We start from the raw sequence: 22,670 nt of genomic DNA on the forward strand, positions 1-22,670 counted from the left end.
AAATGTCTGCTGCAAAAGTTAATTGGAGTAAAAGTGAGGCAATTGCTGTTGGGAAGTGGGCAAGTGGCCTCCCAACCCTTCCCCAGAACCTGGCCTGGAAGACAGAGGGGCTAAAGTACCTCGGGGTCTTCCTCGGAAATGAGGCCATGGTGAAAAAAAACTGGGAAGGAGTGGAGGAAAAAATCGAACAAAGAATAAAAAAATGGAAATGGTTGCTCCCACAGATGTCCTATAGAGGCAGAGTTCTGGTTTTAAACAACCTAGTCGCGTCCCTCCTGTGGCACCGACTGTCCTGTCTGGACCCTCCAGCTGGACTTATGGTCAGAATCCAAGAGAAAGTCATAGATTTCTTTTGGGATGAAAAACATTGGGTGCCACAGGGGGTGCTGTTTTTACCGAGAGAGGAGGGGGGACAGGGCCTCATCCACCTGGCCAGCAGGACTGCAGCTTTCAGGCTGCAGTTTCTCCAGCGCTTCCTGACTGGTCCAACAGACCTGGTGTGGAGAGGTGTGGCCTGCTGCATCTTCAGAGAGGTGAGTCAACTGGGACTGGACACTGCTCTGTTTTTAATGGATTCCAATTTTTTAAAGTTAAATGGGATTCCTCCTTTTTATCAAAGTGTTTTTAAAGTATGGGCTTTTTTTAGAAGCAGCAAAGAAAAAAACACCTCCGATTCTCTGCTCTGGCTTTTAAAAGAACCACTTATTCATGGTGCAAGATTGGACATTTCTAGTGGTGCGACGCCCGGGCTGACGGCTGCTCTACTCAGGACAAACACCGTGGACTTGCAGCGCCTGGTCCGAGCGGCAGGACCGACCCTTGGCGACCACCAGACTGTGGGAAGTGTGCTGGGCCTGCAGTCCACCAGGATGACGGAGAGACTGCTCCAGCTGTGGAGGGAGAGACTATCCCCTGGAGAACGCAGTCTCCTTGTGCAGCTGGAGTCAGGCACAGAGCCAGACACCACAGAACCCTTCCCGGCTTTAAGAATCACCCCTCGCTTTGAGACCGAAGGCCCTCTACTAAAGACCACATCCCTTCACCTTGGCCACACTAAGAAGAAGGACTTCTATAAAGTGTGCATCCAAGTTTTTAACCAAAAGACTCTGGGAAAAAGAACAACGTGTGCTTGGAGTAAAAGACTGGATGGTACACCCCACTGGAGAGTCCTGTACAAGCCGCCACTGAAGAAAAGAACAGGTGATCTTCAGTGGCGGATCCTGCATGGGGCCATTGCCTCCAATGCTTTTATCTCCATCATTAACCCTGCTGTGTCCAACCAGTGCCCCTTCTGCGACTCCAGCGAAACGTTTTTTCACATTTTTACTGATTGTTTTAGACTCACTGCATTTTTTATTGTTTTAACTAATGTTTTTAGTTCTTTTAATCAGAGTTTTACAATCACAAATTTTATTTATGGTACGGGCTACAGCAAAAAAAACAAAGAAATGTGGCAACTTTTAAATTTTATTATTGGAGAAGCAAAAATGGCAATTTACATCTCAAGGAAAAATAAAATAGAATGTCTCGGTAGCGATGATGCAACAATGGTGTGGCGCCGTAACCTGCGTTCCCGAATCCACCTAGAGTTTTCTTTTTTTAAAATGGTGAAAGACCTTGATGCTTTCCAAAAAATCTGGTGCCACAAGAATATTTTGTGTGCTATTTTAAACAATAAGTTATTTTTTTCTGATGCACTAAAAGATTGAATGTTTTCTTTTTTTTTTTGGCTTTTGATTTGTGTTTGTGTTTTTTTTGTCTATTTATGTATTTATTCATTTAATACTTTTATTTTTATTTCGTTTTGTTTTGAATGGGTTGTCTCTTTTGGTTTGGGTTTTGATTTTGTGTTGTTGTTCATTATTTTATTTTTTTAGTTCATTTATTTCTTTGTTTTAATCATTTATTTATGTTAGGAAAGGTGCATAAGTTTTTAGCCTGTACTTTGTAAATAAATGTGATTGTAAAAATCAAAAAAAATCTTCTTCTTCTTCTTCTTCTTCTTCTTCTTCTTCTTCCTCCCACTACTCGGACTTTCAGAACGATCGACGACAGAAACAAACAGGACAGACGTACCAATGCTGCCACCTCGCGGCCATTTGAACAGATTAACTCTGCGCACAGTGCGCGGCTCACTACACAGCCGAAGGGTTTGAAAATGACACGGAGCATGTGACAAGTGAGATAGAAAGAAAATATAACCTTGCTAGTGAAAAAATAATCACACTCTCTATATTTTTTTTCCTCCATTCCTATAAGTGCTCTGGGCTCTGGCTTCCTCACAGACAGCCAGCTGAGACAGAGATTTTGTGGAAGCTCCTGGAGACTGTGGCCTGGCAGCCGCTGTGTGAGAAAGTGGCCATCAGCAACTTGGTGCCCGGCGAGTAGGCCGTGATGGAGATGTTCTTCTGCATCGTCTTGCCTGGCGGTAGCAGAACCACTCTGATGGGGAGGAGAGAAAAGAGATTCTCTGGATCTTAGTGTCACGTTTTCTTTTTTATCCTGCTTAGTTTTTGCAAATTTTACACCGCCTGGCTTCCCCCTGTCTACTTCCCTCTCACTTGTGCCAAGAAAAAAACAAACAAAACAATGGGGCAGAGAAGGAAGTGGAAAAAAGAAGAGGAGGACACCGGTGATGTGACACAATCACAAACAAAGATCGATCAGAACACAGTCACTGCAGTATGCAGCAAGGTTTGGTGGACAAAAATATTCTGATGTCATGATATTACGCAACTGTTTTAAAAAAGTCAAAGGCTCTTGGTCGGACCTGAAAAGAATAGTTAGGTGTAATCTAGCACATCCGTCTCGCTAGCCCTGCAATAAGAACCAGTTAGCTTCTTTTTACCTGCTGTTACAAAGCAAGAAACAAATGCTGCAGGGAACACAAGGCAAGAGCTAGCATAGATGCTACAGTAGCAGCAGTTATTTGTTTTGTTTTTGTTTTTGTTTTCTTCTGACTAAATTGTGTTTGGGTGTGTTTGTTTGTTAAAGAACACCAAAAAGCTACACTTCCTTGTGGAAAAGACAGGATTCTGCTTTAGTACCAACTGGCTTTTGCAGGAGTTTTATTAAACGTGACACATCACACCTCGTACCCCTTATAGACCTTATAGAAGTTGCAAATAAAGCTGTGGACCAATCAGAAAAAAAAAAAGTGATTGGTCCAGAACCTTGTGCTTCCAAGTTTTGACAACTCTCCGAAAAATTGCTCTCTGGTTTTTCCAAAGTTCCAAAAGTGTGAAGAAGAGCCATCTCACACATTACATCTACACACCACTTGATATAATTAACACAATAACACACCTGCTGCGTCCGCATGCCAAACAGCATTCCTCCCCCCCTGCTCACCTCGCATTCCTTCACTACTCTCAGGAAGATTTTCACACCGCCCACTGGAATGTGACACCTGGACTTGCAACACTTCCATCAAAGAGCCAAGCCTCGGAGACAATGGGGAGGGTGACCTGTGATGTAGTGCCGCTGCCTCCTCCTCTGACTCGCTCACTCCCTCCCGCCCTCCCCCGCTCACTCCTTGGCTCGCTCACCTGGCCTCGTGTTTCCCGTGAAACAAGCCGGATCCCTCCACCGTCAACGTGGCTCCGCTCAGAGTTTTGCCAAATGTGTTTGTGAAGGACACGTGAGCCGTGTGCTCCTTGTTCATCTGGATGCTGCTCCCTCCTTCAATCTGTGGATTCATTATAGTTGATCTAACTTATTCTGCTTTTACACTGAACATTGCTGGCATTATTTATGACATGTTTTTTTTTTTCTTTACATAAAGCCGAACATAACTATTAGCTAACTTTTGGCTCAAAAGTTAAACATTTAAATTAATTAATTAATTAATTAATTAAAAATTAATTAGAGCCAATGATTACACATAACATTACAACACAAAGCGAGCACAACATGGATTTTCATTTTTATCTTCAATTTCTTGGCGTGAAACTCAAACTGCAATCTGCGTGAGTGTGTGCACCTCCATGGAGATCTGTGGCGAGCTCAAGCTGAACTCCTGCGTGGCCAGAACTCTATGTTTGGTGGCCAAGTCCTTGATCACTGCAGCCACGTTGACAATGTCGTCGTCCGCCAGGAAGGACTGGTAGGCAGAGGGCGGGATCCTGTGGCGGAGTTTCAAAACTGAGGGGGGAGGAGCAAGAGCACGCCAACGGGTGGCATTGGGAAGAAAATGATGAGTTCTGCAGTTGAGACGTGAGACCCTTTTCCTTCAAAGTGACAGATCCCCACCTTCACCAGGCATGATTTGCACTTCCTGCTGCGTCTCCCAGAAGCAGTCCTGCGCGACGCCATTGAACTTCTTCAGCTGGGCGTTGAGGTGTTGCACCAGGAGCCGAGGGCTCGTCGACCCGTTTCTGACCACGACACACATCGCGATGCTGTCGACCATCGACGGAACGCCGTCCAGGGTCAGCGACACCTCCAGACCGCCTGATGCGTCTGCAGGAGGGGAGGGAAGGCTCAGACTGACAAAATTAAAAAAAATAAATAAAAAAAATGCCCTTTGTGATGTCACAAAGGGAAGTGATAGCTCACTAGTGCCTTCATGGGGGTGAGAATGTGGTAGAAGGTATGACTTTATGAATCAGAAGCAAATTATTGCAACTGTGAGTGGGACTTTCTTTGGTAGGTGACACCTTAACAGACAGAGATGTAGTATGTTGTGAAACCTGATGGTGCAACCACTGCAATGAAGTTCTATAGGGACTAGGGCTCAGAGGACAAACACGCTGGCTGGATGCAAATGGGTTTGTTTTTTTTCCTGAAGCCGCCAGATGAAAACTCACCTGCTGCAGGGCCGGGTGAACTGTAGTAAGCAGACTTGTATCCTGTCAGAGTGACAAAAGGAAAGAAAGAACCCAGAGTCACAACTATTGTTGCATAAACTGTCAATCAACAAGTGCATATCATGATGGGGGAAGACTTTTAACAGACCCATATTACACCCATTTTAAAGCTTAGTTTCTTTCCATCACAGACTCCTGTGAAGGCAGCCTTGCATGGCCAATTATAAAAAAAAAAAACCTCTAGATGTAAAAAAGAAAAAGAAAAATTTATTTATTTAACCCTCTGTTTGCAGCCACACTGTATAGTGATCATGGTGTCATACTAATCTGGAGCTTTGTAGAGCTGAGTGGTTAACAGTAGCGACTGACCTTTGGTTGTCAACATATTTGGCCCATTTCCTTGCCTGCCCCGATGGCCTGAAGAAGAAAAGACAACAAAATGATGCAGATGATCACCGCCTGAACAACAGGTTTTTTTTGGAGGAGAATCTACCATCGTCAAATGCCCTCCTGTGTGTAGCTGAGTTGTTGCAGAGCATTTTATTTGACGGCAGAGAGTCCCTTGGCTGACCTGCTTGGCGCCACTCTAGAAATAACCAACCCCCCAAAAAAACACAGACAGATAGAAGAAGCAGTGAGAAGAAGGAGCTCATCGAGGCGGCACCAGCAGGAAGGAGTCATCGCTCTCACTCTGGAGGCTTTTGTAGGCCGGCGTCAGGTTCTCAGCCGCGTCCGAGTCCACGCTCTTGGTGCAGATGAAGGATCCCACCGACTCGGTGTCCACCGCGGTGCCCACCACCCGCCCGTGGCTCACGACCCTCCGCACGATGTTGGCGTCCACCGAGGCGTAGACAAACGGCGCGTCAAAGCGGGCCGTGAGGTGGCGCCGTCTGATGGCGCCGACGGGGCAGGGCCCGCAGCAGAAGACCCCTGGAAATCATGAAGGCAGCTTTAATTAAAATCAAAAATAACAGGAATCAGAAATGAATGATTGGTCAATTAGACAATCCAGACAATCCAGACAGGAGCCCAACCTGCGCTCTTCTCCTGGGGCGTGGGGTCCACCACCTGCCAGCCGTCGAACTCGGGCCCGAGGTCCAGTCTCCTCATCCAGCACTCCGTCCACACGTGGAAGTTCCTGTTCCAGGCGCAGTGCACAAGTGGTGAGCATAAAAACTGATTAATCAACTGAAATCGATATTGAAAAATATGTATATCTAAATACAATTTTCCTGAATTGAAGGTTTAATTTCCCTTCATTTTGCTGCCACTAAAAGTTGGTTCTGTGTTTCACACCACATGACGCCAGGATAGATTTTTTTTTTTTTTTCATGTTTCCTGTCCATTTTTGCGGTTGTTGTCGTTTCACCTGGTTCTGGAGTGACGGACGTAACTGACCGAAGTATTTTGTCATTTTCGAAAAAATTTGGTTCTCTTTTTCACTAGAAGTAATTGTTTAATTGCATTAAATAAAATAAAAAAAATAGATTAATCGATTACAAAATGATTTATTATATACTGAATATCTATATGTAGCCACAGATATATCTATTATTATATTTAGCCCTGTGTTTGCAACCCCGTGCTGAAAATGACACACAGGTTCTTAACTCCTCGACATGTGGCACATATCACACATATATTTTTTAGCCTGGCCAGGGGTGCGGTCATTCACTTGCGGAGCGGTGACATCACAAAGGGTTCAATGTGTTTGTAACGCAGGCTGTGTGAGAGATGGACTGTGAGCACCAACCAAACGCTGTCCTTGGACAGGCTGAGCTTTTGGCCCCTGGACGTGTAGTACTCCTCGATGTTCAGGCTGCCGTCGGTGTCGTGGGCTGCGTTGAAGACGGTCACCACCCTGGAGGGAACCCCCAGCGCTCTCATCACTGGGAGCAAACACAGCCAGTGAAATCCAGACCCATGACTTGATTTAATGATTGATTTGGCTTTTGATTGCATTATTGTGTCTTTATCTTATCTCATCGTATCTTTAAAGGTCCTATATTCTGCAACATGCATACCAGACGTCTTTCCTGAGAATTACACTTGGAAACACGGTTGGGTAATCAATCTGCCCTTGACCCCTTTTCAAACATGCCGAAGGTCCAACAACGGATCGGTGTTAGCAGGAGGTTGCAAACAGAGGGCTAAACACAAAAATGAAGTTCTGCGAATCTGGGCCGCTGCGTCCTGCTCGTACCTGTGCAGAGGACAGCCGCAAACACCCAACACTGGCCGTAGCGCACGGGGCTGCAGTCGGACAAGGCCCAGCTCTGCAGGATGTCGGAGCTGCAGCTCCACTCGGTGGGGTTCACGCCACCCTGGTAGCTGCCGTGCCACTTGCCCGCCAGAATCCCCTGGTCGTCATTGCAGTTCACCTGAAAGAGACGGAGAGACGAACAGCTGACGACAACCCTGCGGCTCGAGCTGCTCCACCTGCAGACTGAGTTGGATTTATTCCTTCGGTCCTTGTGGAAAAGGGTCCAAAAAAAAAAAAAAAAAATGACCAAGGGGCGCAACCTCGCACTAGCTTACCGTTTCCCCCCCCCCCAACTTTTCCCACCTGGATTGGGCGGGAGCATTTCCAGGTGGGACACTGGACTTGAGGTCTCAGCTTTAAACTGCCCTGCAGGTTTTAACTGTGTTTTGTTTGTTGGTTTGTGTGTGTTGTTTTTTTTTTTGTTTTGTTTTTTTTGCCTCACCATGGCACAGATCACCCTGCAGAGGTAAACCGGGTCGGCTCGGAGGATGTAGTCTTGATTCACGTCGCTCAGGTGCTGCGGGCTGACCTGCAGCAGCTTCAGGCACGCTTCCAGGACTCCCGGCTCGTACTGAGGAAGAAATGCAGAAAAAACAACCATGAGCTTTTTTTTTTAAGGAGGCGTTCGCATATCCACACATCTTAGAGTTTTGGGGGGTTCACGGAGCCAATCCCAGTTGTCCGTATGGTGAAGGCAGGGCGACACCTTGGACAAGTGGCCAGTTCATCAAAGGATCACACAGAGAGACAAACAACCGTCCACGTCCACGCTTACACCGACAGACAATTCTGGGTTGCCAGTCAGCCTGACGTGCTTGTCTCTGGACTGTGGGAGGAGCCTTGAGAACCGGAGGACAACCGACGTACACACACAAGGACAACACGCAGGCCAAGTGGTTGGAGAAAACTGGCAGAGTGACTTTTTCATAATGTGGGACCTTTAAAGTTGTGAGTTTCATGCCTCCACAAAAGGATAATAATTTTTTAAAGCAGCTCCAGGTAACTTTCGGTGGAAATGACGAAGTGACGAAGTAAACACGCTGCAGCGCTAGTTTATTGATGTGGGGAAAATACAAATAGTCGCCTAGCTGGAGCGCTCGCATGTGTTCAGGAAAAACACCAACATGAAATGCAAAGCAGACATTGACAATAACGTCGTAGCAAACGTTCAACACTTTTATTACTTTGTCTTTCATCAAGGTTAATTATTGGGTTCCATTCAGTCATTTTTATAATCTTATGCATTTGTAATAGTATGTATGTAAGACCACCTCTAAATAAACGTAAATGTGACGTTGCCGTATAGTGGTTCGTCCGCTGTGTCGGGGTCGCGCATGAAAGTTACGCAGTGCAGTTACAGCCGGCACAACCCCCCCCCCTCGCTGCTGAGGCGGCACCACTGATCCTATTAATCGTTTATCTACCGCTTTACTGAGTTTGGAATCATAATTTTATGGTCAAAAAGTTACCTCGAGCTGCTTTAACCCATGGTGCATTTTTTTTTTCATCGGACCAAATACACAATCCATAGTTTCCTCTGGAGAAAACTTGGATTGGTGCAGTCGATCCTGAGCATGGACACCAAATCTTCACAGAGCGAAGGTGACACGTTTTCACTTTAATGTTTTGACTGTAATTCTCTGCAAAGAGAATTCAAAACAAAATCCTCTATTTCCATCACGCGTTAGCTTTTTACTTTATGACAAGCATCCTGTCACGCCCGATGCTGCTCTCATGTGAAGGACGCCGCCCACCTGACCGAAGGACCAGGGCCTGCCGCTGGGGTTGAGGTTGCTGCCCATGTACACCAGGCCGTAGTCGCTCCTGACGTACTCCTCCCTCTGCTCCTCCGCCGGCAGGTACACCGGGTCCTCTGAAAGTCGAGACCACTCCCGTGACGACAGGAACGATTCGGCAGCGAGGACAGTGGCACGAACCCACCTTCCAGCCAGGGGTTGCACAGCACCACGAGGGTGCCCACCGCGTAGCTCCGCCTGTTCCCAGCCGTCTCAATGGTGACCTCCAGGCCGTACGCGCCCACCGAGGAGCGCACCGGCGAGCAGATGTGGACGAGGAGGGACTGGCCGTGCAGATCCCCCGGGTGGATTTTGGCCGACCAGGACTCAGGGTTTGATGGCTGCTTGGCAGCCTGGACTGGGAACCACTGGGAAAAATTGCCTGGACCACGGAGGGAGACGTGGAGTTAGAAATAACTGAGCATGAAAGTGCTGAGCCTACATTGTCATTATGACTGCACTGTTGATTCTTTGTTTTGATTTTTGTTTTTTTCATTATTAAGTTTTATATATTGATTTGTTAATTCAAATTATGGTTTATTACTGTCATTATTTTGGACTTTAAAGAATTTTGTAATGTTATGGTAGGAATATGCTTCAACTGTTTAATAAAAATTTAAACTTTTGACTTATATATACCACTATAACTGCTACTGCTATTACTATTACGAAGAATAATAATAAGAATATGAATAATATATTTTGCATTTGTTGCTACTCTGAAGAACAAATACTTATGCTGTAATAATTATTACGATTTTAACTATTACCTAATCAAATTATATTCAATTAAAGTATATTTCAAAAGCACTTTTTAAAAGTTATAAAACAAATTACACATTGATTTACAAAATGCTTTATAGAAGTTCTGAACAGAGCCAGAATGAGGCTTGAGGGAAAAAAAAAATAAAACATGATAAATATTGGCAGAGCACTTTAAGGAACCAACCTACGACCTCAATCTTCGAATCTACTTTTTGACACAAACACATTCTCCTGATGGACCGACCCTGATGACCTGCACAACGAGTCCAGGCTACTACTATCAGGACCCTGATACCATCTGCCTCTCTGCAACATGCTCAAGACGTCGCTCCTCATTCCTGTTGCAGAGAGCAGAACTGAACGTTGCCCAGCGAACACAACTGTGACTCGTATGTGTACGAATGCAGCCGGTTTGCTCACCGCTGGCTGTTCAGCAAATTGTGCCTACAGTGGACCTTGAATCATTAGGTTTATTCATCAGTTGTCACTGTTAAGATATGTGTATATTTATATAGCCTCTAAAATCACTGACTTTGTTTTTGAATTGGACTACATTTGGTACCACTGCTTTAACTTGGTTTAATTATTTCAGAACCAATGGTGCGAGGCTGCACAGCTGCTATAACAAATGAAAAAAGGGACATTTTGTTCTAAAAGTCGTGTGAACTGAACTAAACAGCCTACTTTGGAAAAGGTGAACCACCGCGCAGCTCAAATGACAAACAGGATTGATTAGTAAATAATGATATCTAAATAATAGTTATCTTGTGCCACAAGTGCTGGTTATAAAATGGGCCAAAAAGTGAAATTGTCCTACTGACCTTATACCTTATCATTCAGCCAATAATTCATTATAAAGATTGTTTGATAGTTGCTGGGCACATCTGATGGCAAGCAATGTTGTTGTTGCTTTTAAAAAACGCTTGTAAGCGCGGAGCCATTCCTGCAGTCTCGTCTGCGTTGAGACGGGCGACGCGCAATATTTGGTACCTAACCAAATCCTCAGGCCCAGGATCTCGGTCTGAGGGTTCCATGAGCGGCCGTCAAACATGAGGGTGAGTCTGAAGGGCTTCCCGCGGCGCACCACCAGGTGCTCCCTGCTGAAGCCCAGGGTCTCATGGTAAATGTGGTTGAAGTGGGTCTCAAAGTTGACGTACTTCAGGCGGCACTGGTTTTCGATGAGGCCTGGAGACACACGGGATCAACTGAGCACAAACTTTCAGAAACTGAGGGGAGAGCAGAGACAGCACACGTTAAATTTCTAAATAAAAGTATTGAGGTTAAATTATTTTTTGTTAAAAAGCAATTAAATGTGTTGTTTCTAAATAAGTTAAATTATATATTACAATATACAGTATAATGGTAAAAATAAAAAAATCATCATCATTATCATCATCATAAGAAGAAGAAGAAGAAGAAGAAGATAGAATAATTTTCATACAAAATGAAATACATTTTAAATGAAGTGAAATTCTTGCTGTTGACACGATTGTGTCACAGTCGCCCTGCTAGAAGCCTCGCAGTCACTTACTGTTTTTCTGTAACATCCTTTACATTCCCGCTTTTACCCCTTGTTATTTACATTGGCAGCTCTGCAACACGGCTGCAGGACTGCTAGAGTCAATTATTTGAATCAATAAACTGCCATTTGGAAACAAAACAAAACTGAATCAAGAAGAAGGGGAAAAAAAATCACGGGCGATATTCGGACCGACAGATATAAAGATTAAACTCACCGCGGGTGTAGTGTGCCGTCGGCTGCATGTGGTCGACCGTCTGCCCGGAGTCACAGCTGACTGAAAGAATGACACACTGGCTCCACCTGCACCTGCTCTATGTGCCTTTCTCCTCCTCCCTCCCACTTTCTTTTGACTTGAAGGGGAACAAAAAAAAAAAAAAATACAACTGGGCAAACTGTTTTCCTGGGAAAAGCTTTTATTGTGATAAGACGCTTATCACAATAAAAGGCCTTATTTTATCTTATTTCTTATCTCCGTCATATTTATCGAGAACATGCTACATGTAGGAGCAGCAGAAGCAGCAACAACAACAACAGGAAAAAAAAAATACTACTACTTCACATGTGAACAATCAGAGGGCGTGAGCGACTCTCCACGGACTCATTACATTTGTTGGCCCCAGATCTCACAACAGAATGACAAGAACGTATATTACTGCGACTACATGACTGCATGACTTTTATTGGAAGGAATGTGCAATAAAGTTGCGAGTTAAACAATAACTTAAAAAGAAAGAATATGTATTTATCAAATGCGAAGTCAATTCTATGCTAAGTGCTAAGCAGCTCTCGATCTTCTTCTGTGGTTTCTCAAGGGCGGCTCACAGCGTTTATGTCCTGCTTCTGAAACAGCTGAAAAGGTTCCTCACTGGTGTGAGCGACTGGAAACAAGCTCTGCCAAAAGTTGGCATGTGTGCCGTCATTTAGCCATCACTGATAAGCCTCCAGCAGGGCCGGCCCGTAGCAAAGGCAGTATAGGCAAATGCTAAGGGCGCCGTCCATCCAGGGGGGCCCCACTAATGGGGGAAGAATAGAAAAATAAGTCATTTACACTATTCTTAAAATGAGCTGTGATGTTGTCTTAACATGAACAAAATAATAATAAAGTCTTTCAGTTCTGCTCAGTTCTTTTTTGTTTCCCAGCCAGCCATGGAAAACTGTAAAGTAGCTACAGAAGAAACAAACAAAATAACACCATACTACAACAGGAAGAATGGAAAAAAAACAACAACAAAGAAAATCTAATATGGAGCCAACTACTGAAAGAAATTATGTTTTATGTTCATTTAAAACTCGAGAAGCCAATGAAGAAGACAAAAAGTAGTTGAGACTCTTCTAACATGGACAAGAAGCAATTTTAATAGTCACTCCTCTGTCCAAACCTCATTTTTTTTAAAGCACAACAGTGAGAAGTGTGCAGGCTAGATTCTGAGCACGTTGAATATCACTACATACTGTATACATAAAACTTGCAATAAATCAGTTTGCAAATGTATCTTCTCTTCTGCTCACACAGCAGGTGCTGACAAACACTGTTAGCCAGCTGAGCAAGAAGCAACAGATTTTCTAATTAACTTATCAACCTCAAAATCAGGTGGTCATGAGCCAAATGGCTCGAATAGCTTCAGAACTGAAAACAGAGCCAATGCGATTCGATGGAAAACCACCAGGAATTCAGACCATTGTAAATATAAATAATCGAAATACAAATGGCTTTGACAGAAATATTTTTATTTTATTTTAGTCAAATAAAATTATACAAAAGTAGCTTATTGCCGCCCATTAATAATCCACATGTACAAACCTAAATGTTTATTTTACCCGAGACTGCGAGAAAAATAAAAATTTACACACACACACACATGCACAGACTCCCTCTCCAGGTGCACTATCTCTCAGGTGTGTGGGTGAGGTGTGTCCGTCTTTGTGAAGAGGAAACGCATCGCTTTCCATCCTGGGAAAGTTGACACGACGTGGACCTATTTCAGCGCAACAGTTTGAGTTGGAACAATCTATCATTCACTTTTAACCACCCACATCCTGGTTAGAGACCTGCCACAACTTGTAAAGTGAATGCAGGGCTTCTGATGTATTAACCTGTTTTTACCTTTTACTGTTTGTAATGTACCGTGGCCGATGGGCACTGAAAGTCCAAGACAAATTTCCCTCATGGGGGACAATAAAGTTTATTCTGATTCTGATTCTGAAATTACACACCCACCCGCTGTCGTTCGCCTGATAGCAGCAGCCAAGTGATTTCACCCACGACCCCCAACAGAAGCCGATTGGCTGCTCATCTCCAAGGCCCAGCTGAGGACACTTTCAGTTTGTAGCTTGTCAAAAAGGATGCGGCAGGTTTTAGCCTGAGCGACCCGGCCAGACGGTGTCTCTCAGTTCTGCCAAATGTATCTTCTCTTCTGCTCACACAGCAGGAAGTATTTAGTTTTAAATAAATTCTGATTCCCCTTCCTGGTGCTGACAAACACTGTTAACCAGCTGAGCAAGAAGCAACAGATTTTCTAATTAACTTATCTACCTCAAAATCAGGTGGTCATGAGCCAAATGGCTCGAATAGCTTCAGAACTGAAAACAGAGCCAATGCGATTCGATGGAAAACCACCAGGAATTCAGACCATTGTAAATATAAATAATCGAAATACAAATGGCTTTGACAGAAATATGTTTTTTTATTTTTGTCAAATAATATTATACAAAAGTAGCTTATTGGCACCCATTAATAATCCACACGTACAAACCTAAATGTTTATTTTACCAGAGACTCTGCGAGAAAAATAAAATTTTGTAAGACAAAAACATCCAGAGTAACTGTGATTGATTGTTTAAGTTGGTGGATAAGTTAAAAGCACTTTGAGCGGCTGCATGGACGAGGACTGAAAAAAAAAAAAATCGATCCAGTCGTCCGTCTGTTGATGATTGGCAGGGGCTTCACCACATTTCATGAATCAACAATGGGGGGGGGAAATCACTTAAAAAAAACTCGTGTACAGTTTTCATCTTTTCCCTTAAAAACAAACTGTCAAAACAGAACAAAAGTGATAAAAACAAAACAAAAACAACAACAAACAAAAACACTGAAACTGTCCTGGTTCAGGAATGTTCTGCACAAATCAAAATTTGACCCCAACAAGGCACTGCTTTTTTTCAAGAGCGAAAACAAAACTTGATTCTCTGGAGGTATGGTGAGAAAAGTTGGCCAGTTCAGCTCAAAACTGGCTCAAGGTCAAGACACGAGCTCAAGCTAATTCATAATGTCGTTGAGTTACACAGTGGATTACGAAAAAAAAAAATTGAAGTCTAACCTTGAAACCAGCCTGAAGAAAAAGGCCTCAACAATCAGTTGGCAGCAGTTTTAAATTCCAATATGTGGTATTTAGTACCACCTAGTGGTGAAGTTGAAAGAAGTTGAAGTTGAAAGTGAAACGTCAAATATTGGCTGAATGATGAGATCGTCAAAATAAAAGTCAGGCAAAAGAATTTCAGACACACAGGAAGTGGAAGGAAGTGACTGTTTCTAAAGCCAATAAAAAGATTAATGATAAATATTTTATTAGATAATTTCACCATAATCCCACACACTGGATGTAAAATGTACAAAATAATTCAGTCCAAATGACAAAAATCTATGTTTTTTTTTTTTTGTTTTTTTTAAACAGGATAACTATGTTGCACATCACTAACGACAGGGATATATATTTTCTATGGGAGGGGGGAAGGGACAAGACTTGGTAAAATACAAGCATGACTCATGAGATGCTAGTTTAAAAACACAAACACCTCTATGCTATGACACAGACACACACAGAAAACATTCCTTTTTTAAATTGCTAAATGACATAAAACATAAAAACAATCAGCTTCCTGCCTGGAAAATTATTCAACCTCTTTTTTTTAATTTATTTTTTTTTTTAACTTTTTTCCATTTAAAAGAGCTTTTAAATAAATAGAAAATTCTCTCTCACACACACACACACACACACACACACACACACACACACACAAAACAATCAACCCTGGACTTCAGGAATGCAAAAACAGCAACATAAATTAAATGAAGACAAGCAAAGCAGTGGATGAATGCATTGCTGTTCTGCTTGTTTGCCATAGTTTTAAAAAGAAATCGATGCAGCAAGAAAAGAAAAATCAAAAGAAGGTGCAAAAGGCGACTTGGGAACGTTGAGGAGCTCCAGATAAGACACAGAAACCCTTTAACACGGTTATCAATCGGAGGCGTGAACATTAACCTTTCCTCCTCCTGACTGCCAACACGACGTCCACAGACTGTCCATCACTTCCACCTGACGCGCACTCACGTGCACAGTTCGGACTCAAAAAAGTCGAGTTGCAGACGTGACTTTTTTTTTTTCTTCTTCTTCTTCTTCTTTTTTTACCCAGAACCCACACAGACAGACCCACAAAACCCATCACAATAAGATGAGAGCGCCTCCGACCGCAGCGGGCAAACACCTGAGACTGTAAAACCACCTGGAATCCCCACACAGAGCAGTGAGCTCAACACTGCCACCTTCTGGATCCACCAACTGACTGACTGACTAACTGACTGACTGACTGACTGACTGACTGACGCTTCTGGCTCCGCCTTGATTGCGCAGCTAAGTTTGATTTTACTTGGGTCAGATTTTTGTGTACTTATTTATTTATTTATTTTTTATAACAATAATGAATTGACATGCCCCAATGCATTGTGGGTGGCTTGAGATCATCACATGACTTTTTCCAATCACCTGCAAGATGTTTTATTTCAGCAAAGCCACGCTGAGCCTAAAGGTGGAAGGCTGCTAATGGGCCAATCAGTCTGAAAAGCATAAAAGTCTCTGGGGTCTTCTGGTACATAATTAAAAGCCCACATAATTCATGTTATCGTTCATTGGTCGATTAACTTGGTCCGGTATACTACAGAAAATATTGTGTCTCCATCCCGTTCAATGAGAAAAGCCCAACACACACACACACACACAGCTCAAGGAATCACCCCTTTCTGATGTCACAGAAGGTGCCAATTCCTGCAACGGGTGGGCACAACATATCATTAGTTTTTCTAGGGACGCTGCAAACAGAGGGTTAAAATGAAATTTTCTGGAGCTCTGTCCAGTCTTTAGAATGATCGCCCAGTCTGATTCAATGGACTTCAGGATGACAGAGGATGTGAAACATTTAAAACATGGGATCGATTTTGGGAAAAATGTGCAAAACGTGAATAAATAAAATCAGATCCCACAGAGGGAAAATATCAGTTAGTTTTTTGTTTTTGTTTTTTTAAAGCTCACAATTCTCTTAGAGCAAACCCACTGACACCTCTAAGGCCACGATCAGACTACAAGCCAAAACTCGATTTTTAGTCCATCCAGATTGAAGCCAGATCCCATTTGGACACTTGCTAAAAACAGTGTGGACAGTCATCCCTAAAAAAAAGAAAAAAAAAAAAAAAAAAAAAAAAAAAGAAATCGGACTTGAGAAGGAATCTGATTTGAATCGGATTCGCCTGCAGTCTGAACGCAGCCTTATTTCACCGACAACTTTCTGGGACTTCAACGCTTTGGCGGACCGGCAGAGAGTCGGAGCTTCTCACGAAACCATCACCTTTCAAGCCTGAGCTCGACAAACAAGTCGCAGCACGTCAGTAAATCAGCTGTGAGGTCAACCGGCCCCTCCCCCATGAGTCTGACACACACACACACACACACACACACACACACACACACACACACACACACACACACACACACACACACACACACACACACACGCGCGCACACACACACACACACACACGCGCACACACGAAACGTCGACGAGAAGAAAAACACACCTCACTTGGTACAAACGACCATATAAATAACTTAAATAGCTAAACTAAAGCTGAAGCCTCCGTCTAAAAACCTTCCCAGGGCCAGAGAGACAAGTGCTAAACGTATTCAGTTTCAGGGATACCCGGAGGGGGTCGCAGTCGCAGTCGCTTTCCCCACAACAGCACCACCACGCCCAGTCAGACGTGAGTGAGCAAGGCGGGATTAGAGCCCGCCCCCCCTCCCCGCTTTCAGGGGTCGACGGAGGCGTAGCTGTCACCCAGGACGTTGGCCAGGTCGCCGAAGTCGCTGTCGAACAGTTCGCTGATTCCTTCGTGGTCCTCCAGGCTGAAGGGGTAGTCGTGGCTGTGGGGCGGGGACAGAGTGATGAAGGCTTCCAGGGGGAGGGGCAGACCCTCGCCGTGCAGCAGCCCCAGGGGCGACAGGTCGAAGTCGTGCAGGTCGCCGAGGCTGCCGAAGGGGTCGGCGCTCAGGAGCGACTCTGAAAGGGAAAGGGAGAGGGCAGCGGGGGCTCGTTAGCGCTTCCTCAGACCGGAGGGATATCGCAAGAGTGCCAAGGAAACACTTGTTATGCATTTCCTAGGGGTGACCAGATCCCAACTTACCAGATGTGGGCCAGGGAGTGGGACAAAGTGGGACAAAGTGGGTCACCTCAGTGACGTTACCAATGCATCGATAGTAATCTAAAAGCAATAACATTTCTATTCCGCCCCTGCACACAGTGTGAGTTTGAGGCACAGCTTAGTCGATATCAAGCAGCAAGTGCATTATAATCAATGTAGTAATATGTAATTGACATAATAATATAATATAACTGACGATAGCTTCCTACCACAGTCTTCTAATCTGTACGACTGGCAGTGCGATACTGTGTGATAAGCACTGCTTATTTCAGCAGCGGCTGCCTTATCTGCGTTACGAGTCTTGCTTTGATTTTAGTAAGAAGGGCTCCACAGAACGTGAGGCCTCCTTTTGAGCAGCACGCTTTTTGCGAGTCTCCCATTGTCTGCGTCTGCGTGTTCGCCTCCGTGTGCAACGGAGAAACGGCTCTGACAAACAGATTCGCCTTGCACGGACTTCACCCACGGCTAAATACTTTCCCAGTCCCTGTTGTAGCTGCATCTCATTTTCTGTGCCGTGGTCGCGCTTTCCTGAAAAGCTCTTCCTGCGTTTCTTTTGTGTCGTTTCACAAAGTCAAGGACAACCGGCAACGGTCGCTTCCTGGGCTTGTCACAACAAAAACCGAAGGCGTCTGCAAATCGTGCTTGTATTCTTTACACACACACACACACACACACACGCGCAGCTATGCAGGATTTGTTGTTTCTGCCTGCCTTGATTTTAAGATCCGAGTGTGGTGAAGTGTGGAGCCTCACTCACCCGGGTCGACGGGCAGCACCAGCGACGAGGCCTCCTGCTGGGATGCGGCCGTCACCGTGGACGACGTGGAGGCCGGCGACGCCAGCCTGGGGTCCGGCGACGCCAGCCTGGGGTCCGGCGAGGGGTCGGCGGGCGGGGCCGGGGCCGGGGGCGGGGTGGAGGCGGGTTCGGGGTCGGCCTTGGACGGGCTGCCACCCGTCACGGGGCTGCAGACGCCGGAGCTGTCGTCCGGGCAGAGGAAGACGTCGATGGGTCCTTGCGAGCTCTTCAGGGACACCTGGTAGCCCTGGGAGGACGAGCGCACCGAGGGTCAGCTGAAGGTCAGCCAAGGTCACGTGACTCACCCTCGGACAGCGACGGGGGCTCTTTACCTTGCTGGGTTCCGAGACCTGCATCTGAGTCTCGGGTGGAGCTCTGATCACCATCACCAGCTGGTCCGGAGAGTCGAAGGACTTCTTCAGGTCCTGGCAGCGCACGTAGCCCAGCGTGACGGCCCAGTGTTAAGGAACTCAACAACGACGACGACAACAACAACAGACAACTTCAACCGGAGCTACACAAACTCGGATTTCACCAAGAGTTTCAGGAGGAACTGAAATGATGCAGAAAAAGACATTCCAGCCATGAAACCTTCCTTTTTTGCAAAGCAGCTGAATTGTTTTTCAATTTAAAGCAACTTTATGTGGTGTGAGTGTCTTATTGCCAATCAGCAGCCTTTTGATTGTGACAAAAGTAGCAAGCTGAAAAGAAAAAAAAGAGGAAAAGAAGACAAAACGAGGGAACTTGAGGACCTTCAATAGCTGCGTTTCCAAATATCGCAATAGAAAACTGGTAATGGAAACACCTAGAAATATTGCTTCTTCTTTTCTTTTAGCAAAAAACTGTAATGGAAATGCAGCAAGTGTCTACGTGTTGTTTTAACTTATGGGGTTTTGCATTAAAACATTGTGAAAATGGGATTTTTCACAACATCAGCCTTCTGCTCTGACTGTCACTGCTCATCATCAGCTGGCCAAGAAAGGATATTTCTTGTTCTGCGGGTCCTCTGTGAGCAGTCGCAGCTGCAGGGTGGATTTGGAGATGAGCTCATCGAGCTGCTTCTCGGCCTCGGTGAGGTCACACACCTCCCGCTGCAGCTCCTTGTGCCGCGAAACCAAAGAGGCGTCCACTCGGTTCCCCCTGCAGGAGGAGACAGACAGACGACCCGGGATCAACCACCGCATCCCTCCTATCCGCTTTCCTCTGCTCAGCCACCATCGCTACTTCTCTCCACTCACAGCCACTGGATGTGGTTCTTGGACTTCTTGGAGATGAGCTGGATGCCCTCCAGGACGTTGGTGATGTCATAGATGCGTCGCTTCTGCACGTCCAGCACCTGCGAGGCCCAGTTCAGGTCCACCACGCCGTCGGCCGACTGCGACAGCAGGTTGAGGAAGCGCTTGGTGGTCAGGTTGAGGGAGGTGTCGTAGCGCGAGCGCTCCGTCGTGCTCCGAGGAACTGGAGCGGGAATTGAGAAGCACTTTTCAAACCGCGCCTGAACAGCAACTGGCGAAAAACATTCCCTTTGGTTCATAAATGGAAAACTGTCACATGCTAGTTCACACTTTCAGACTTTTTCCTTATTCCAAGTTCATTAACATTGCTTTCCAAGATGTTTTGAACTTAACCTGGAAAGCATGTTATAGGAAATTTAAATTTTACATATGAGCAAAATCGGGCCAACATTTGTGTCGTCTACATTTACAGGTTTGCAAGCAACACGTGAAAGGTTTTTACACTTACAAACCGCAAATCGAGGCAAAACAACAAATTAACTTCTTCACACTGGTGTCAGACTTCAACAGGTCTCTTCTGTTGCTGCATCTACTGATCTAGACGCAGCCAGTTGTCTTTACAATGGCTAGAGCTCAGCACGGACAGCTTGGAGGCTGGACTCCGGATGGGCTGGGTGGAGGCTGTAAATACCTCTGGGAGGGGCGGGCGTGGAGGGAGGGGCGTGGCCGTTGGCCGGTCTTGCGGTGCTGACGTACTGATGGTCGCTGTCCAGGTCCAACTTCCTCTTCACCTAGACGCAAAAACGTTTAAAGGACCTCAGTTATCCAACCGGTTTAAAGACGCACTTTATCTGTTAGGGGCAAAGATTGAAGGCTGAAGAGTCGCTTTCATGCCAAGACGTGCATTCGCCAAGCCCATCCTACACTTCTTTCGCTTGCTCTGCATTCACAAATGTTTACAATACACCACCAGGTTGTGGAAAAATGCCCTTTGTGATGTCACAAAGGGTGCTCTAATCCTGATAGCACCCAGGCAAAGTGTGTGCTCCTCCCCTCTGAGATCGCCTTGTTTCTGATGCCCTCTCGAAATATGAATCCAAAAATATTGAAAAGCAATTTAGCATTTTACCAGGAGGCCATAAACAACGGGCTAAATATGCTTCGCTTCCTCGAGGAAATTAAATTGTATGAATAAATAAAGCTTACAAAATGAGGCCTTCAAGAAGTAATCATCAACTGTGGCAGTAAGAGGTGGAACATCTCCAACAGCAAGATGCTGTACATTAAATCCATTACACTGGCCAAAGTTCAGTCACAGCTCAGAGGTTAACGGCTCGCCCCGGCAGCTGCCGTTTCGCTTTCTCTTCTCTTCTCCTTACCGGCGGCCTGCCCAGAGCTGGCTTCCTCTTGTCTTGCAGGCCGACGCCAGCGGGGCCCTGCGGCGTGGCGAACAGCAGGATTTCCCCTGTGCTCGTGGCGGGCGCGGTCGCCGGATGGAGCACCTCATTGCCGGGGCTGGTGAAGATCACTATCTGGTGGTCCTGGCCCAGGTCGATGCTGCCGGAGTTCAGCAGGGTCTCAAAGTCAGCCAGCAGGTCCTCCGATGTCTGCCCCGTGATCAGGGTCTCTGACATGGCACCGTGTCCCCAGAGGGAAGCCACCGACCTTCCCCCGACTTTGACTGTCTGGCAAGGGGAGGGGTGGAGGTCACGGGCTGAGATGTTGTGTGTGTGTGTGTGTGTGTGTGTGTGTGAGGGGGTGTTAACAGCAGCAACCAGGAGTCACTGGGATGAACGTCTTAAAGCGAGGGAAATAAAATCCACTGAAAGTTTTCCTGCGTGAGTTTGCAGGCAGTTGGAACATGTCCAAAAAAACGCTCCTCTGGGGGAAAAAAAAAAAAAAAAAATCCTCTTTAACTGGACGTGAAGAAAACACAGCAGACGCACTGAAAGAGCAACTATTGATCACCAAGAAGCTAACAGCTGAGAGAGAAAGAGAGAAGTCTTGCAGGCAGATGGCAACGCAACAAGACAGGATGTTCAGGCAAACAGGAAGTGTGGCAAATAAAACAATGTCGCTAAAGGCGTCTTGAGCGCTCGGCTGCCGTGGTCCCTGTGGCCCCGGAAAGAGTGGCACGAATTGGCCGTGGCGACGATGTGCGGCAACTGCTGTCCTGTTAGCGAGCTAGCATACGGCCGCGCTAATCTTTTGTTTTCATCTGTTTAAGTGTGGTGACAGCCGCGAGGCCTGGCCACACTGCCTTCCACCCCGCTCCTCCGAGGCGGCTAAAGCGAGCTAGCCTGCGCCACGATAACAAGCGCGGAAAGTTAAAAAAGCACTCCCCGGTGCGGCAGACACACGACCCGCTGGAGGGTGGACGACGGTCCTATTCAGCCCCGAAGCCGACACATCGTTCTGTCACACGGTCGTTAAAACTTTGCGGCTGCATTCCAGGAGTGAGCTAACACTGTATAAATACACTATCTGCGATGTATAAAATCAGTCCGGCGACTCAAAAGCATCTTCGACGGCGTCCGTGACAAAAGGGGCGCCAGTTCAGCCAAGTGGCGGTGATATTCTTGTGTATATTTAAATGTAGGGCAAATTAGCATGCTAGCTAAGTTATTAGCAGCGGTTCTTCTACCCCCTCGTTTTGTTGGGGCACGCAGGAAGCAGTCTGAAAACTGGAGATGTGGACAAATAAAGCGGCGAAATACAAACGCGTCCCTCGGGAGGAGCGCCGGTGGTCCTTTGGCTGTTCACGCCAGGCGCAGTCCAACTGTCAAAGCGCCGTCGCGACCCCGATATCGCCCGTTATTGTTGTTATTGTCCCAGCTGATCTCCAGCTAAACAAGGACCTGGCGGTTTTCGCGCGAAACCTTTTTTGCCGCGAAAGAGGCATGTGCACCACTCCGGCGGTTGCCATTGGTCGAAAGACTCCACCTTCCGCAGGGCGGGGTGGGAAAACGGTGATTGGCCCAAACGGCCGCCTTGTCGTTTTAAGGCGCGCGAGCCGAGC

At 45.9% G+C, this 22,670-nt stretch overlaps 2 protein-coding genes across 3 annotated transcripts; both read right to left on the reverse strand.

Moving 5' to 3' along the window:
- Positions 1 to 831: 831 nt before the first annotated feature.
- On the reverse strand, positions 832 to 11,428 carry LOC142888359 (protein-glutamine gamma-glutamyltransferase 5-like). 2 transcript variants are annotated; one of them, XM_076026591.1, is made up of 16 exons: positions 11,369 to 11,428; positions 10,623 to 10,817; positions 9,013 to 9,249; positions 8,826 to 8,944; positions 7,514 to 7,642; positions 7,012 to 7,189; positions 6,562 to 6,697; positions 5,843 to 5,946; positions 5,499 to 5,738; positions 5,302 to 5,394; positions 5,178 to 5,225; positions 4,809 to 4,850; positions 4,252 to 4,461; positions 3,983 to 4,143; positions 3,549 to 3,688; positions 832 to 2,442 (listed from the first exon to the last, which is right to left on the reverse strand). In XM_076026591.1, the coding sequence occupies exons 1-16, from the start codon at positions 11,394 to 11,396 to the stop codon at positions 2,280 to 2,282; spliced, it is 2,223 nt and encodes a 740-aa protein (XP_075882706.1). In that variant the 5' UTR covers positions 11,397 to 11,428; the 3' UTR covers positions 832 to 2,279. The 2 variants fall into 2 exon arrangements, with proteins under 2 accessions (XP_075882706.1, XP_075882707.1); XM_076026592.1 differs by lacking the exon at positions 5,302 to 5,394 and having other exon boundaries at positions 1,045 to 2,442.
- Positions 11,429 to 14,701: 3,273 nt separating this feature from the next.
- Positions 14,702 to 22,656, reverse strand: e2f1 (E2F transcription factor 1). The gene is made up of 7 exons (XM_076026617.1): positions 21,031 to 22,656; positions 20,343 to 20,442; positions 19,655 to 19,874; positions 19,404 to 19,556; positions 18,749 to 18,863; positions 18,378 to 18,663; positions 14,702 to 17,478 (listed from the first exon to the last, which is right to left on the reverse strand). Exons 1-7 carry the CDS (start codon positions 21,283 to 21,285, stop codon positions 17,228 to 17,230), a joined length of 1,380 nt encoding a protein of 459 aa, XP_075882732.1. The 5' UTR covers positions 21,286 to 22,656; the 3' UTR covers positions 14,702 to 17,227.
- Between the last annotated feature and the right edge of the window lie 14 nt (positions 22,657 to 22,670).

This window comes from Nelusetta ayraudi, unplaced genomic scaffold, assembly GCF_046127955.1.
Source record: "Nelusetta ayraudi isolate G7.1 ecotype Tasmania unplaced genomic scaffold, CSIRO-AGI_Nayr_v1 ptg000019l, whole genome shotgun sequence".
NCBI classification, from domain to species: Eukaryota; Metazoa; Chordata; class Actinopteri; order Tetraodontiformes; family Monacanthidae; genus Nelusetta; species Nelusetta ayraudi.

What these genes read in the sequence shown, in the direction of transcription:
- e2f1 (XM_076026617.1), bottom strand. Translation starts at nt 21,285, where the DNA reads ATGTCAGAGACCCTGATCACGGGGCAGACATCGGAGGACCTGCTGGCT. An exon ending in CACGCCCGCCCCTCCCAGAG is followed by an intron (nt 19,875 to 20,342) that starts GTATTTACAGCC and finishes TTCCCGCTCCAG; the next exon opens with TTCCTCGGAGCACGACGGAG. An exon ending in AAGAACCACATCCAGTGGCT is followed by an intron (nt 19,557 to 19,654) that starts GTGAGTGGAGAG and finishes CTCCTCCTGCAG; the next exon opens with GGGGAACCGAGTGGACGCCT.
- LOC142888359 (XM_076026591.1), bottom strand. Translation starts at nt 11,396, where the DNA reads ATGCAGCCGACGGCACACTACACCCGCG. An exon ending in TGCGGCTGTCCTCTGCACAG is followed by an intron (nt 6,698 to 7,011) that starts GTACGAGCAGGA and finishes GTTTGCTCCCAG; the next exon opens with TGATGAGAGCGCTGGGGGTT. An exon ending in CAGGAGGGCATTTGACGATG is followed by an intron (nt 5,226 to 5,301) that starts GTAGATTCTCCT and finishes TTTCTTCTTCAG; the next exon opens with GCCATCGGGGCAGGCAAGGA.